At 41.5% G+C, this 17,043-nt stretch overlaps 1 protein-coding gene across 3 annotated transcripts in view; it reads right to left on the reverse strand.

Moving 5' to 3' along the window:
* Positions 1-17,043, reverse strand: part of LOC125237657 (anti-sigma-I factor RsgI2-like) — a 51,810-nt gene extending 34,767 nt beyond the window's left edge. For 2 of the 3 annotated variants that reach the window (XM_048144786.1, XM_048144788.1), the window contains exons 1-7: positions 16,534-17,043; positions 14,348-14,527; positions 13,506-13,619; positions 13,317-13,378; positions 10,752-10,832; positions 2,713-2,838; positions 705-802 (exon numbers count right to left, since the gene is read on the reverse strand). In XM_048144786.1, the coding sequence (XP_048000743.1) occupies positions 705-802; positions 2,713-2,838; positions 10,752-10,832; positions 13,317-13,378; positions 13,506-13,619; positions 14,348-14,527; positions 16,534-16,699 (827 nt within the window). In that variant the 5' untranslated portion in view covers positions 16,700-17,043. The remainder of the gene's footprint in view (positions 1-704; positions 803-2,712; positions 2,839-10,751; positions 10,833-13,316; positions 13,379-13,505; positions 13,620-14,347; positions 14,528-16,533) is intronic. The other variant, XM_048144787.1, reaches the window with a different exon arrangement.

Genomic DNA, 17,043 nt, shown 5'->3' on the forward strand with positions numbered 1-17,043 from the left:
TTTCACCACACCAACACGAACAAAATACTGACTATAAAACATCAAAATAAATGAAATCCATCAATTTATTCAATATTTATGATTCAAAATCATCATTTATAGGTAAAATCTAGCAGCCAGATTAAGACATCGAGTTAAAATTTGTATGAAATTACTTTGCCCCCTTGTGGATAAAATGCAATTTTGCTATCTGTTTTCGAATAGCAAAGAAAGCCTTTACCAGTTGGTGTGGTGAAAATAATATGATCAATCTGCAAAACTCTGGAGGCAAAACGGGTTAAACACCCAGAACTACAATTTTGGTGAAACTTGAAGTTTCATGTGCTTTGCCTACCCCTTTATGTGATACAGACGTGATTGTATGTACAGTCACGGACTTTAATTGTTGATCCACTTCTAGGTTATTTTATACCGGACACTTCTTAGTTTAAGTTGAACTATGAGATATCCAGTATAATGAGCTAGAAGTAGATCAACAATTAAAGTCCGTGACCGAACAATTAATTAAGATGACTCTTTAAGCAATATTCCCGAGCTATTATATTACTAAATACAAATCAGTTTACTTCATAGCATTAACATTTAAGCGCTCTAAGAACAAATTAAATTATTTAAATAGAAAATATTTTAACTTGTATTTTTTAAGTAGTCACATTCATTTAATATTTATAACATTAAGCGGTTATTAGATATTTGAAACTTACCGAATGATCTCTTTATCGGGGTCATCTACACCCAGTGGTTCTTTGAAGAATGAGAAGTTGTCCAGCGTTAGTCCGGTTCCAGAGAGGTGTTCACCCACCTGCCAAATAAATTACAAGATAAGTCCGTGGAATATAAATATGTCTAGACTCTAGACCAGCGGTTCTCAAACTTATTTTCCCATGGAACCCTTTTAGAAAGTAAAACATCTGACGGAACCCTTAAATTTTTTTTTTATTGCAATCTTTATTTTAATAAGCAATTATGATAGTAAAATCTAATCACTAGATTCTATAATGTGAGGTATTACATGAAGCAGTTTTTTTTATTTTTTAACAATTGGTGAATATTTGGTTTTATGGAAGAGAGTTGAAGTTGCATATCAGGTACCCAAAATTCACGGAGCCCCCAGGGAGGCTTTGCGGAGCCCTAGGGGTCCGCGGAGCACACTTTGAGAATGGCTGCTCTAGACATATTGGAAGTATTGCAACTAATATTTTAGTAACATTGAGAATGACAAAAGAAAATCGTTCATTAATTTGTTTCGCCAGTGCGCGTAGCCGAATTCACAAACGCTCACGATAATATCTCTTCTTACGAAGCTACCTATCTCTCGCTTTTGCGTATTGGCGCGACAGAGCCAGACTACATTTCTGCGGCGTTTCGCATCGCACAAGTGCCATTCGGCTACGGAGCCAGTTACTATTTTGTGTGTTTTCTCAAGCCTATTCTTACAACGTGATTTGAGTCCTAAAAATATCCATTTACAATTAGCAACAGTATCAACAGTTACGTTTTTTTCGCCCTTTAAGGCCCATTTACATTATACAACTTTCATGCACATTACAATACTTGTACAGGTGTAAACAGAGGCCAGTAGTTACTTGGATGCAAGAATTGCCGTCCAGTTGATCGTCAGGTACATTAGGTACAGGGTCCAGCCCTTCTCGAGAGACACCCAGAGTACTAATATCTCAGTGCGAAGCTAGTGTTACTACTATACCCACCTCTCTAGTGGAGCGTAGCTTCTTGCCCTGCGGAGTGTAGTAGTATATATCAGCGTTGCGTCTGGAGTGCTGATCCAACGCGGCCCGGTAGACCAGTTCTCGCTTCCAGCCCTTCTCGAGAGGCACCCGGAGTAGTGAAGTAATAGTGTTACAACTGTACCCACCTCTCTAGTGGACCGTAGCTTCTTGCCCTGCGGAGTGTAGTAGTATATATCAGCGTTGCGTCTGGAGTGCTGATCCAACGCAGCCCGGTACACCAGTTCTCGCTTCCAGCCCTTCTCGAGAGGCACCCGGAGTAGTGAAGTAATAGTGTTACTACTGTACCCACCTCTCTAGTGGACCGTAGCTTCTTGCCCTGCGGAGTGTAGTAGTATATATCAGCGTTGCGTCTGGAGTGCTGATCCAACTCGGCCCGGTACACCAGTTCTCGCTTCCAGCCCTTCTCGAGAGGCACCCGGAGTAGTGAAGTAATAGTGTTACTACTGTACCCACCTCTCTAGTGGAGCGTAGCTTCTTGCCCTGCGGTGTGTAGTAGTATATATCAGCGTTGCGTCTGGAGTGCTGATCCAACGCGGCCCGGTACAACAGTTCTCGCTTCCAGCCCTTCTCGATAGGCACCCGGAGGAGCGGTGAGGACAGCTCGGTGCTAAGCTAATAGTGTTACTACTGTACCCACCTCTCTAGTGGACCGTAGCTTCTTGCCCTGCAGAGTGTAGTAGTATATATCAGCGTTGCGTCTGGAGTGCTGATCCAACGCGGCCCGGTACACCAGTTCTCGCTTCCAGCCCTTCTCGAGAGGCACCCGGAGTAGTGAAGTAATAGTGTTACTACTGTACCCACCTCTCTAGTGGACCGTAGCTTCTTGCCCTGCGGAGTGTAGTAGTATATATCAGCGTTGCGTCTGGAGTGCTGATCCAACGCGGCCCGGTACACCAGTTCTCGCTTCCAGCCCTTCTCGAGAGGCACCCGAGTAGTGAAGTAATAGTGTTACTACTGTACCCACCTCTCTAGTGGACCGTAGCTTCTTGCCCTGCGGAGTGTAGTAGTATATATCAGCGTTGCGTCTGGAGTGCTGATCCAACGCGGCCCGGTACACCAGTTCTCGCTTCCAGCCCTTCTCGAGAGGCACCCGGAGTAGTGAAGTAATCACAGAACTAAATCAAGATAGAAGGAAAAAGTGTATCTACTTCGCGTGCGGAAAAGATAAATAGCGAGCAACATTGTTCGCCGCGCAAGTCAGTCTGCTCCCGACCGCTGCCCGCGAGTGACATACAGTGAAAAATACAAAATGGGTCGGTATTCGATAATTAACTGTTCAAACACCACCAATAAAAGCAAGGGTGTAAAACAAAGTGTTTCCTATCATCGGTAAGTACCATTTGTCCTAAAATATTTTTTATTAAATAAAAAACACGATTTTCCTATTTTTATCATCAAAACATTAGCTGACGTACGGCCGTCAAACTAGTTTTCCATTGCGGCTTTAATTTGACGAGTCCGACTTGGCGTGCGTTTAAAACAAGCGATATAAAAATAGGCTATTCAAACTGTCGAGACAAAGTGAAGGTAGATTTGTTATTTTGTCCGTCGAACTCACGTCGAACTTAAGAATAGTGGTGCACCACGGAACTATATCGTCATGTATGCTGCGATTTCCTTATTCGATTTAAATCGATTTTGCGAAGCAGTGGAAATTATAATTATGTTTTTATATTGTTATGAAACTATACATATAAAGTACGAGTGAAAAGTAAATTTAACTTTAAAATAGATTACAGTTACGGTATTAACGTTGAATTTGTGGTCGGCAGAAAAACAAATACAAACATAATACTATATTTATTATGAATAAAAATAACTCTAAAAATGTGTTAATTATATTTATATATAACTAAAAGTTGTAACAAATAACATGAGGATAATGCTGTGAGTACATGGTCGATTTTCTTAAAAATATTACGAAATATTAACTAGTATTAATACCTACCTACTAAAATCTTTGTTCCTGGCCTTAGGCAAATTATATACCTACTAGTGAATTGTTTGTCATCACACGAATACAGGTGTAGGGGATTATTTTACTTCGATATCTTTAAATTATATATGTGGACTGTATTCGATTAATTTTATAGCTTAACGACACGAACGACACGACAAGAAATTAGGGAATTTAAGATAGGCTGGGTCAATTGTGGGAAGCACTCACCTTGTTCGGCTGTAGGCGACGATGCAGCAGTCGGCGGTGGCTGGCCAGGCTCCTCGAATCTCGGCTCGTCCAGACTTACCTTGAATCCGAGTTACCTTAACCAGCTCAGACACCGAAAATGGAACAGGCGACGTGCTTCTTCAATCGATCAGCCTTCCACAAACTCACACACGATTTTTCACGAGTATATTATATTTTACTTTAATTTCGAAAAGGTTAGCGCGACATGCTCCTCGAGACGACATGGGAAAAGAAAGGAGGTGAATCGACGGTTATATTTTTTTTTTTTTTTTTGCATAATGTTGCCAGGCGAAATTAATTTTAATATATTTTTAAAGCTACAATCCTTAACATTTTCCGCCCGCCAAAATGCAACGCATTTTCCACAAGTACTGTATGCTAAGGTTAAGAAAAAAAAAAAAAAGGAACAATATGGCTTGGGTTATTTCCCTAGTTTAAGTTTACATACGTTTAAAGATGAAGTTTAATCTAAATCTACGATAAAGTTAGTGCTTACAATGATACGATACGATAGTGAATTATTAGATAATTTAATTTTGTAGAGGCAGTGGACACAGTTTAACTACTGGGCGTTTAAGTTCGCCCGATTCTGTGCGGACCGTGACTACTCGACAGATCCCATCGCTCCCTGGATGGAGTTGTACCACCCGGCCAATCTTCCACTTCATGGGGCTACATTGCTCATTGACAATGAGCACGAGCGTCCCGACGATGATGTTTTTCTGGTCATCGAACCACTTGTGGCGTTGCTGCAAGGTGTGCAGGTATTCGACGTGCCACTTGCGCCAGAAATCTTGATGGATCTTTTGGAGCAATTTCCATCTCTGAAGTGGACCTAATTTTGCATCAACCATATTGCTTTCAGGTAATATGGTGAGCGGTTCCAGAGTAAGGAAATGTCCGGGGGTCAAAACCGACAGATCGTTGGGATCGGAGCTAATGGGCGACAATGGCCTCGAGTTCAACATTGCCTCGATTTGAGTCAATATTGTGTAAAACTCTTCGAATGTGAGGCGTTGTGATCCTACTACTCGAGAGAGGTGAGTCTTTACTGACTTTACACTGGCTTCCGCTAACCCAGAGAAATGTGGACTGCCAGGTGGGTTAAAAACAAATTTTATTTGTTCGGCACGTGAAGCTTTAGCCATGAAGTCTTGAAGCATGTTAGATGCGCCGACAAAGTTTCGGCCCTGGTCTGAGATCAGCCTGGAACACCGGCCCCGCCGGGAAATAAAACGGCGCAGAGCTGCAAGATAAGCCTCTGTCGTGAGCTCGGAGGCAAGCTCAAGGTGTACTGCCTTGGTAGCAGTGCATACGAAAACGCAAATGTATGATTTAAAAGTGCGTAAACCGCGGCCCCGGGCCAAACTAGTATCAAAAGGACCTGCGTAATCTACTGCCGCTGACGAAAATGGTTTGATTTGATTAATCCGAAACGCGGGTAAATTTCCCATTATTGGAGCGGATGCCGCTTTAGGACGAGCCCGAAAACATTTCATGCAGGATGAAACAACAGAGTTTATAGCCCTTTTTGCCGATAGAACCCAGAATTCTTGGGCTAATAAGTTTTGCAATGTTTGCAATCCAGGGTGCATAAAACGGTGATGATAATCCTCTATGATCAGCGTGGTCAACCTATGATCGCGAGGCAATAGTAGTGGATGTTTCACATCGAACGACAGGTCTCCTTTAGAAAGGCGACCGCCCACCCTTAGCAATTCACGGTCGTCCAGAAACGGCGCCAATTTCCGCATGGGTTTCGATAGGGAGTGAGTGGCTTTATCTTTCGATAAACAACGCAATTCCGAAGCAAAGGCTTGCTCCTGAACATGCTTTACTAGAAAAAGAAGAACCTTGGAAATTTCTTCTGGTGACAGATTCAGATCTGTATATCTCGAAGATGACATTTGTAAGTTGTGCATGAACCTAAAACAATAGGCAAGAATGCGCAATATGCGTTGTAGGGACGAAAATCGATTTAATATGTCATCGATCATAGACATATTAGACGCCGTGAGCAAACTATAAATCTTTTGCTCGTTCGAAGCGGCTTGATCTGGAAAGATCTCAGATTGTGGCCAAGATTCTTGAGGTTTGGAAAGCCAGGTAGGCCCCGCCCACCATAGCGTATGCTCGATTAAGTCAGCAGGTAACAAGCCGCGGGAGCCGCAGTCCGCAGGATTATCCAAACCAGAAACATGGTGCCACTTTTCAGGAGAAATATTCTCTTGTATGTGCGCAACCCTATTAGCTACAAAGGTTTTCCACTTGGATGAACACGAACGAATCCAAGTCAGCGCGACAGTCGAGTCTGACCAAGCATAGATGTCATCGAAAGTATGAACATCCTTTAAAGCGTCTGTAAACGAGACGACTAAATCCGACAATAACACAGCAGCTAGCAACTCGCACCTCGGAATGGAACATTTACGAAGTGGAGCCACCTTAGTTTTAGCGCAACAAAGGCGCACGACAACAGTTCCGTCATTTTGAACGACACGACAATAAATGACAGCACAGTACCCCTTCTCCGAGGCGTCACAATACCCGTGAAGCTGCAACGATACGAAAGATTCAACCATTCTACGGGGAATGGATAACGAATTCATCTTCACCAATTGTGACTTAAATTTACGCCACTCTTGGGCGATGTCAGTAGGAACCTCGTTGTCCCAATCGACACCAGAAACCCATAGGAGTTGAATTAAATATTTTGCGAAAAATACGACAGGCGACAATAGGCCCAGAGGGTCAAAAATACGGGCGATATCCGAAAGGATCGATCGCTTTGTACAATGACAATCATTCAAGGAGGTCTTGAATGTGAAGGTATCTTCCTTGGGAAGCCATGACAGGCCGAGAATTTTTAGCGACAGATCATGAACGTTTTCAAAGTTGTGAAGTTGTTCCGAATATAGTTCTGAACCAGGTAAACCTTTTAGAAACTCGGGGTTATTTGATGTCCATTTGCGCAAATGAAGTTGCGCAGACGATAATATTTCCACCAACTGTTGGCGTAGCACTAACGCATCCTCAACAGAGTCTGCACCTGAGACAATGTCATCGACATATGCATCCCTAGCCAATACTGCAGCACCTTGGGGAGAGCGAGACGAAAACTCCTTTGCTAGCTTGGATATACACCAAAGCGCCTGGTAGGGAGCACAGGACACGCCATAGGTCACTGTGAGCAAACGATAATCTTTCACAGGCTCATCAGATGATGGACGCCATAAAATGCGTTGATAGTCGCAGTCCTGTAAAGCGACAAGAAACTGCCGGTACATCTGCTTGATGTCCCCGGTGAACACTACTGCATGCCATCGAAAACGAACCAGCAAATCAAATATATTATTTTGCAATTTTGGGCCTGGCAGCAGCGCACTATTCAAAGACTGCCCCGAAGAGTCTCGGGCGCTAGCGTCAAAAACGCAACGCAGAGGCGTAGTGACGGAGTCTGGCCGCAAAATTCCATGGTGGGGTATGTAATAGAACTGACCCTCAGACGCCACTGGAGGATCAACCTCTTCCATGTGACCACAACTTAAGTAGTCGTCCATGAAATTGACATAAGCTGTCCGAAATTGAGGATTTAATTTAAATTTCCTCTCTAAATTTAAGAGACGCTTGAGAGCTATCTCACGAGAATTTGAAAACCTTGGTTTGTCCTGAGGGTCGACATAAGTTAATGGTACTACCATCCTTCCCCGGGACTGCGACAATATGAATTTTCCATTTGGTTTTCACACGACAATTCCGATTTCGACAAAACGATATTTTTAGGCAGATCAAAGCCTTCCAACTCCCAGAAGCGCTTGATGCTGTTGTCTAATGAAAGACTCGACACGAGAAAACACCTCTCCATATCACCTCCGGACCCCTTAGAACAACGAGAACGAGAAGTGTTAATGTCTCTAGGGCACTCACCCATCACCAACCAGCCAAACACCGTGCGGACGGCTATGGGCTCATCTGGGTTGCCCTTGACAACACCAGACTGTAATGCCGCAGCAAAAAGGTTGACACTAACCAACATGTCTATTGGTCCAGACTTATGAAAATATGGATCAGCGAGATCTAAATCCTTTAGATGCATCCAGGACGACACATTAAGTGGCTCCAGTGGCATATCAGGGCAGATCTTAGGAAGCACATACGCTTCAAACGAAAATGTGCAAGATGAGTCCCCATTTGCCGGGACTATCTCACAATCGACAATTCCAAAAGTGTCCGTTGACGCTAGACCGACACCGTTCACCGATGGTGAGTTAACTTTTATTGGTATTCCTAGTTTTCGAGCGCACTCTAATGTAACAAAATTACATGCGGAAGCATTATCCAATAGCATACGAATTGGTACTAAATGGTTATATTTATTTTTTATCATTACAATAGCCGTCGAGAACAGGCTTGGTGCATTTGCATTATGGACAGTCAATGTCACTTGAGTTTGCCGAGTGGACGGTTCCAACTCCTTATCAAAGTGCAATAATGTATGGTGTCTATGTTTACAAACGCCACAAGACACCGAGGACTTGCAATTCTTAACTGAATGGGATGGCCTACAACACATTATACAAAGTTTCTTTTCCTTAACTTGGGCGAACCTATCCATTGGCCGCAATTCCAAAAATTTTGAACAATGCTCAAATGTGTGCCCTGGTGTGGAACACATAACACAGTCACTCACATTATTCACTGGAGGAACAAGAAATGAAGATTTAACTTTATTAAGCACTGGCTTGTTCGACACCGGTTTACTACTAACTGTTAATGACTTACCGAGACTGTTTTCTAATGCTTGGCTCCGCTTTTCAATAAACGACATTAATTCTTCATAACTAGGAATCTCCGTGGTTGAATTAAGTTGAAGCTCAAAAGCTTCTTTTGTGCTAGCGTCCAATTTAGACCACAATGAATGGAATAGCATAAAATTCCTGTCGGGTAATTTATACTTTGACAAAATTTCAATATTTTCTTTAAAAGTTCGACAAATTCTCACTAATTCAGAAGGACTTTTAGATCTTGCCACCTCACAGTTTAATATTTTTTCATAAAACAGACTAGCAATTATTCTTTTTTTATCAAAATGCTCCTTAAGTGTGTTGTACGCGATCATGTAATTTTCGTCACACAATGGGTAATTTTTTATCAAATCGAAGGCATACCCGGTCACACTTGATAACAAATAGTGAAGCTTTTCAACTGCAGGTATACTTTTCCTATGAACTAGTGAGTCGAAAATCTGAATAAACGATACCCAATTTTCAATTTTAGAGTCAAAGGGAACTATAGTTATTTTAGGCAATTTAGCACTTGAAGTCGTATTTTCATTGGTCTTTAACACGGTGGGTCCTGTTTCCGATAAACGTATTTTTATAGATTTTACCATTTTTTCGAACTGCGCCGATATTTCCAGCTCGCTTTTACGGTCACCAGCTGCAGTCGCCGTCAATAAATCAACTTGAAAGGCGTGAAACTCCTCTTCCAGCCTGATCACGTCACTCAAACAATAACCTTTTAAGTCGCAACTGCTATGAATAAACTCCATCCGCACAAAGGCGTAATCCCGCCCTACACGGTTTTTATCAAAACTTTCCGTTGCCATGTTACTCTAGTAAACTATTTAATATAAATTTAATTTATGTAAGGAATCAATTGAGGTTATGTTTACTTTTCACTTTGACACAACAGCGATGACAGTTATGGTTGCGTTCAGAAATTCACTAAATCGAAACTCGAAACAAATTTTAGTCTATGCACAGTATGAACACGCACCTTCTTAACTAATGGAAAAACGCCCAAGCCAAGTGTTTCTAATCTTACCCTCCAATGTTTTTATGATTTCACAACGAACAATTTACTTAATAATGAAAGGGTTTTAAATCGAAAATTAACCACGGTCACTTTACAATTATCCGGTCGAGGGAACAAAAAATGTAGGGGATTATTTTACTTCGATATCTTTAAATTATATATGTGGACTGTATTCGATTAATTTTATAGCTTAACGACACGAACGACACGACAAGAAATTAGGGAATTTAAGATAGGCTGGGTCAATTGTGGGAAGCACTCACCTTGTTCGGCTGTAGGCGACGATGCAGCAGTCGGCGGTGGCTGGCCAGGCTCCTCGAATCTCGGCTCGTCCAGACTTACCTTGAATCCGAGTTACCTTAACCAGCTCAGACACCGAAAATGGAACAGGCGACGTGCTTCTTCAATCGATCAGCCTTCCACAAACTCACACACGATTTTTCACGAGTATATTATATTTTACTTTAATTTCGAAAAGGTTAGCGCGACATGCTCCTCGAGACGACATGGGAAAAGAAAGGAGGTGAATCGACGGTTATATTTTTTTTTTTTTTTTTGCATAATGTTGCCAGGCGAAATTAATTTTAATATATTTTTAAAGCTACAATCCTTAACAACAGGTATATACTTACTTCATTTCACAACGAAGATGAACATCCGATATTTTTAACTTCGGCGGGCATCCCGCACGCAACCTCCACAATCGATCGAATGGGTTACGCGGCGACAACGTTCCCATCACTAAAGTACACTCGTGACGTCATAGGCTCGACACAAAACGTTACACGCTCGGTTTCGCTGTTAATCGCCGAGCATTTTCCTTCTATCTTGATTTAGTTCTGTGGAAGTAATAGTGTTACTACTGTACCCACCTCTCTAGTGGACCGTAGCTTCTTGCCCTGCGGAGTGTAGTAGTATATATCAGCGTTGCGTCTGGAGTGCTGATCCAACGCGGCCCGGTACACCAGTTCTCGCTTCCAGCCCTTCTCGAGAGGCACCCGGAGGAGCGGTGAGGACATCTCGGTGGTGGCGCGGCGGCCGCGGACTGCGGGCGAGGAAACCTGGAGAACCAATAGCGACTGTAAGGAAAATTAGTTGCTGTTGTAAAACTTTGGTTAGAGTACTATAATAAATAAATAAATATTATAGGACATTCTTACACAGATTGACTGAGGCCCACGGTAAGCTCAAGAATGCTTGTGCTGTGGGTACTCAGACAACGATATATATAATATATAAATACTTATATACATAGAAAACATCCATGACTCAGGAACAAATATCTGTGCTCATCACACTAATAAATGCCCTTACCGGGATTCGAACCCGGGACCGCGGCGCAGCAGGCAGGGTCACTACGGACTGCGCCAGACCGGTCGTCAATAATATTTTAAAATAAAAACTACATGACTGTATGATAATTGATTAGGAAATATACACCCTGTTTTTATTGAATTTACGGGTTACTCTACCGGTTATCGAGTTAATAAAAATAATTACTGAACAGGTGTCACACGTGTGTGACAACCTTTACCACTTCCCAATGTTAATTGTTTTGACATATGCGCGACGCGACACGCGAGTGGAATAAACTACCAGAAACAGTGATAAGTGCTCCTTCAGTGAACAGTTTCAGACTTGATAAACATTTAAAACTAAAATATAAACAGTAACTTAAAAACAAGTGCAGTGATATACACGCATCAGCTATCAGCTGCTAGTGTATCAAATAATATAATATGCTCAATCACTTGACACTAACTTGAATATTATTCTTAAGCGTCTCTCACATTAATTAATTCATTTATTATGTATAAACACGCTGATATTTTTTTTTTGCGAATTTAACTAAATGTGATATACAGGGTGGTTCCTGATAATAAACCTAACGACATGTCGAATTTAACGGAAAACAAAAAAAACACGGTGTATAATCTCAATGTCATTTTAAAATATTACATACAGCAACTAAAAGGAAGTTGAAGGTGGTTTAATAGAGACAGAAAAGAAATGACGCAGCTTGGGTAATGTAGCCATGCATTACACAACACACTTATCCGATATCGGATGTCGGAAGGATTTCAATAGAAAAAATCCAAGATTGCGCCTATAATTTGCCGCCACCCATAGTTAACTGTAAGTCCCTGGCGGTTTTCAAAAAACGTTGTAAGGCTTATTTACTGGACCTCCAGAAGGAAGTAACATACACTTTTGGTTGATACTTTTCTCTTTCGCGCTCTTTACTTGATTCCTAAAAATATCACTCTACGACATCATCTCTCTTTTTATCATCTTAAGAAAAATATTTTTAGATAGTACCTAATTCCACACACCTTGCATTTGTTCAGTTTATGCTATCCTGTCCGAAATGGCGGTAATGTTTTTACTGTTAGTTATTAGTTAGCTAGCTATAAATCTGGTGGTGGCAGAATAACAGCGTCCATTGCTGGCAGTCCTTGTGGCCGCTGCGCCTCGAGGCCCTCTGGCACAGACATTAGCTGAGCCACCTACCTTTTCAATTAGTTTGTAAGCATGCCTGTGTACTTTTATAATGTACCTGTGTTCAAACTTTTGAATAAACGTCTTTATTATTATTATTTCCTTTATTTATTTTATTTCTTAGGCTAGGCTGTTTATAATATGAATATAAAAGTAAAATACAAAAACACATACAAAACAATATAAAAACACATATAAACACATTATAAAAAACCTAACCTAGGGTGCCGCCAGCAGCGGGGCAGGGCCCAAGCTGCCGGTGGTTAGGGCTGCAGAGAGAGGAACCGTCGAACTATCCGCGCTGTGTCCAAGATCACCGCCTTCTGCATCTGGCCCTTGATCCAGCCACCTAGCGAGAGTCTCTTAAGATGTTGGTCGAGACTCTTCGCTATGAGACCGTTCGCTGAAACGACTATCGGAACAATGATCGTTGATTCAACATCCCACATGGCGGTTATCTCGTGAGCCAAGTCTAGGTACTTACTGGACTTGTCCTTCTCGGCTTTCACGAGATTCTCATCATGGGGGATGGTGATGTCAACGAGCACTGCCTGGCGTTGCAGTCGATCTATTATCACAATGTCAGGTTTATTGGCTACAATAGTCCTGTCAGTGATAATAGATCGATCCCAATAGAGCGTGGCACGACCATTTTCGAGAACTGGCGCAGGTAAGTACTTGTAGTACGGTACTTCGCGGTCCACAAGGCCGTATTGAAGAGCAAGTTGCTGGTGAATAATCCTGGCTACGAGATTATGTCTGTGCAAGTACTCGCCGTTAGCAAGATGAGAACAACCGGAAATAATATGCCTGAGTGACTCTCCGACTTCTCCCATTATTATTATTATAATGTATGGAATATCGATCCGACATCCGATATCGGATCGGATAATGTGAAAACGCACTAAGGGTGCGCGCCCACGGGGGCAACAGTTGCTCGGCGACTTTCGTATTTGTATGAAAAGTTGCGTCGCCTCGTGTGCGCACTTTCATACTAGGCCATGGTCGCGACAAAAAAGTCGCCGGCAACAGTTGGCCGTGTGTGCGCTCTCCAAGATTCATACCTCAGTAGAAGAAACTCCATCTTCAGATCTTGATGAGAGGGCTGATGAGGGTCTAGATCCATCTGTTAAAGAGAATAAATTTAATTCTAGTTTAAGTTAAAGTTGTTGATTCTTTGAATAAATTGTCAAGCAGACTCCGGGCTCCAAGGAGCTATGACAAAGGACATTGCAAGAAAGACAATAACTCACCTGTGTCTTGCCTCGCTCGCTTGCTGGCTCTGGCCGGGGCTGTCGGAGTGCCCATGACAGTTCTGAGAGGCACCACAGTCTTGCTGGCCAATGCCACCTCGGCCTCCAAGTTGTCTGTACATGGATAATATGGAATCAGATAAGTTTTTTTTTAATTACGATTGTTTATGCAAAATAATTATAAGCTGCTACATGTCATGTGGTTTTCATCAGAGAAGTCTTCACTGACCAAGTTTTTTACAATTAAAAATAGTCTAAAGATCTGCAAATGCAAACACTGCTATTCTATTGAGCTTATTAAATTTAATTAAAATTTTGAAAAAACCCCCGACCGCGACCTAGTGGACCGATTTTCATGAAACATGGCTAAGAACACTCCCGACTAACTCAGCTTTCAGACAAAAAAAACTAAATCAAAATCGGTTCATCCGTTCGAGAGCTACGATGCCACAGACAGACACACACACAAACAGACAGACAAACAGACAGACATACACACAGACAGACACGTCAAACTTATAAAACCCCTTCGTTTTTGCGTCGGGGGTTAAAAAAGGATAATCCTCCAAGTAGCCTTGAGTTGAAGTCTAACTCTAATTTATTAATTACTAGCTTTTGCCCCCGGCTTCGCTCGCGTTAGAACGAGACGAAAAGTAGCCTATGTCACTCTCCATCCCTTCAACTATCTCCACTTCAAAAATCACGTCAATCCGTCGCTCCGTTTTGCCGTGAAAGACGGACAAACAAACAGACACACATACTTTCCCATTTATAATATTAGTATGGATTTTTAACTTTTTCTTAAATTATAACTTGTAGAGGCCGAATATGTAGAAACTCACCTAGCACTTTCTTGTATTCCACGATAGAATCATCCAGCTCCATCTTCGCAAAGCCCTTGAAGTCTTCATCGGTAGCATTGGTGAAAGCCGCAGATGCTCTGCGCTTCACACCACGCTTGTCATCGATGTCTTCCGAAGACTCCGGACCTTCTTCAGAGTTACATTCTTTCTCTTCCGGTTCTGAGGACAAAATTGTATTCATGTGGATCTGCTAAAAATTTAAACGGACAACACCTTGTCTAAAAGGTTCTCACCTTGTTTAAAATTTTACCAGATTCACTCACTCACTGATTTAAACTTACACGATTTTTACACACATTTAAAATTGCAAACGGCTGCTCAGGCTATACATTGGAGCGAGATGGGATTTTTCATTCGCACGTATGGCTGCCGCTGCCGCTCACCGTTGCCGCGCTTAGACCAATGTCGTGGCTGGGCCGTTATTTTTTTTTTGACAAGAGTATCTGGAATTTAGAGTGATGCTCTATCATAGCCATAAATGAACGCCGGGAAAATTTTTTAATGAACATTGACTGCTTACATGGTGTTTTCAAGGTGCCTAAATCCGTGATTTACAGCATTAATTAAAATAACATAACAACAACAACATACAATCACGCCTGTATCCCATAAAGGGGTAGGCAGAGCACATGAAACTACTAAAGCTTCAGGGCCACTCTTGGCAAATAAGAACTCTAAAAAAAAAACCCTAAAAAACCCTAAAATAACTCTAGTTCAAATATGCTTAAATTATCATATTGGCTGTGTACATGTATGTCAATGTAGATTAACTGCTGTAGCGAAGGTTTTAAAATTTACTTGTACTCCTATGACTTCTAAACCAGCACTAAGTCTAATGTAGTTTAAAAATATAAATACACACAGTTTGGTAAAAAAATTGTAATTTGTTCTGAGCAATAAAGTGTTTACTACTACTACTACATTTCAGGGATATAAACATAAATAAAAACGTCTCATTAATACCTTAGGCCCACTCCAAATTGTATTTAATAGCCGGGACCACACAGAGCAAATCACGTTGTGAGGCAAACTTGCCATGTATGTGCCTCGGTCGGTTGCCGTAAGGTGCTCTTCTTCTTCTTTAAATCCTGTTACCCTCTGCTGGGGTGTAGGGCTCGAGTCATATCGCTCCATTTACACCGGTCTTGGGCACTTTTGGGTAACCTCCTCGCACCCCATCCCTAACACCCTGAGGTCTTGCTGAACAGACTCATGCCAAGTCAACCTAGGGCGGCATAAGGTGCTCGGCCATGCAAAACTCGCTACATTGAATGTGTATCGTGCGAAGACATTGTGAAGCAAATAGTTAATATGTGGAACTCTCTACCAGAAACTGTTATTAGCGCGCCGTCAGTGAACTGTTTCAAAAATAGACTGGACAATTATATTAGAACTTTGAAGAGTGCAAAATAAACACAAGTGCAGTGATATACACGCATCAGCTCGAAGAGCTGCTAGTGTATCAAATAAATAATAAATAAATAAATAATAATCTAATTTCTAAGGCCACGTTTGTGACTTATAAAAAACTTATAAAAAACTCCTGAACCAAACCATATTCCCGCAGCATGTTATTCGAAGTCCTATCAGCATCTATATTATCTGTAAAAACCGTTCTTGCTCTAGAATGATAAAGATCACTTCGATTGTCTTTTCTAAGTAGATTCTAAACCATCATAGGCCACTGTTAAAAGCATACTTTGTAACAATGCCACATTTATTCTGCAACAATATATCTGGGTACCCAGCTAAAGCTTTCAATAGTAGCATGTCTTAGTTGTAATTAAAGATGATCAGGTACAGGCGACTAAAGGCGAAGGTTCAAATTAGCAAGTTAATTGATATCCCGATGTTATAATGAATTTATGCATCATTCTCATGGGCCTATAATCTATGTCTAGTTTTTAGAAAACTGATTTAATTGTACGGCCCAACAATGAATGTTATATACTGTTCTTAAGTCACAGCTTTCACCGCACCAGTCCAAAAACAAATATGTCCATAACTTTATAATTTACAATCAAGATTTACAATTAATGCTCTGTTAACAATAAAAATAGGTTGGAGTTCCTTTTAAAACTCTTTTAAAGTACAATATTGGTTTACAAATAGCAAAAATACGTCATCATAAATGTTAGCTAGGTTATGTGAAAGTGTTAAGTTACCTGTTTTGATTGGCTTGATTTCTTCGGGCTCCGGGTCCGTAGGCGCGCTGGGAGCCTCGGAGGCCTCCGGTGCCGCGTCCTCGGCACTAGCAGCCAACGCTTCAGCTCCATTTACGCCGGATTCTTCCCCACTCGGGTTATCACTAACCGCCATTTCGTCAGACATTGTCAATCGCTACTTTACAAGACACGGAACCACTGTCAAAGTGTAAATGACCACATAACAAGATGTTGAATATATTCAAAGTCTCCACAGGGATTCTAAATGTTAGTGCGCGTCACGACACAGAGATTTCCCGCTATATTGGTCGAGGGAGAATTCGCAAGCGTCCCTTGCACTAAACATTTGTAAAAACTTTCACTAAGTTTTTTTTAACGTACAGTCATAGTTCGGTGATTATTCACTATCACGTATCAAGATATAAATGAAAACATTATAATCAAAGTAATTTTGACCACAAAATTATTTTGCAAAGGAAAATGTCGAGTGATCATAAACAATATCCGCTC

This window comes from Leguminivora glycinivorella, chromosome 22, assembly GCF_023078275.1.
Source record: "Leguminivora glycinivorella isolate SPB_JAAS2020 chromosome 22, LegGlyc_1.1, whole genome shotgun sequence".
NCBI classification, from domain to species: Eukaryota; Metazoa; Arthropoda; class Insecta; order Lepidoptera; family Tortricidae; genus Leguminivora; species Leguminivora glycinivorella.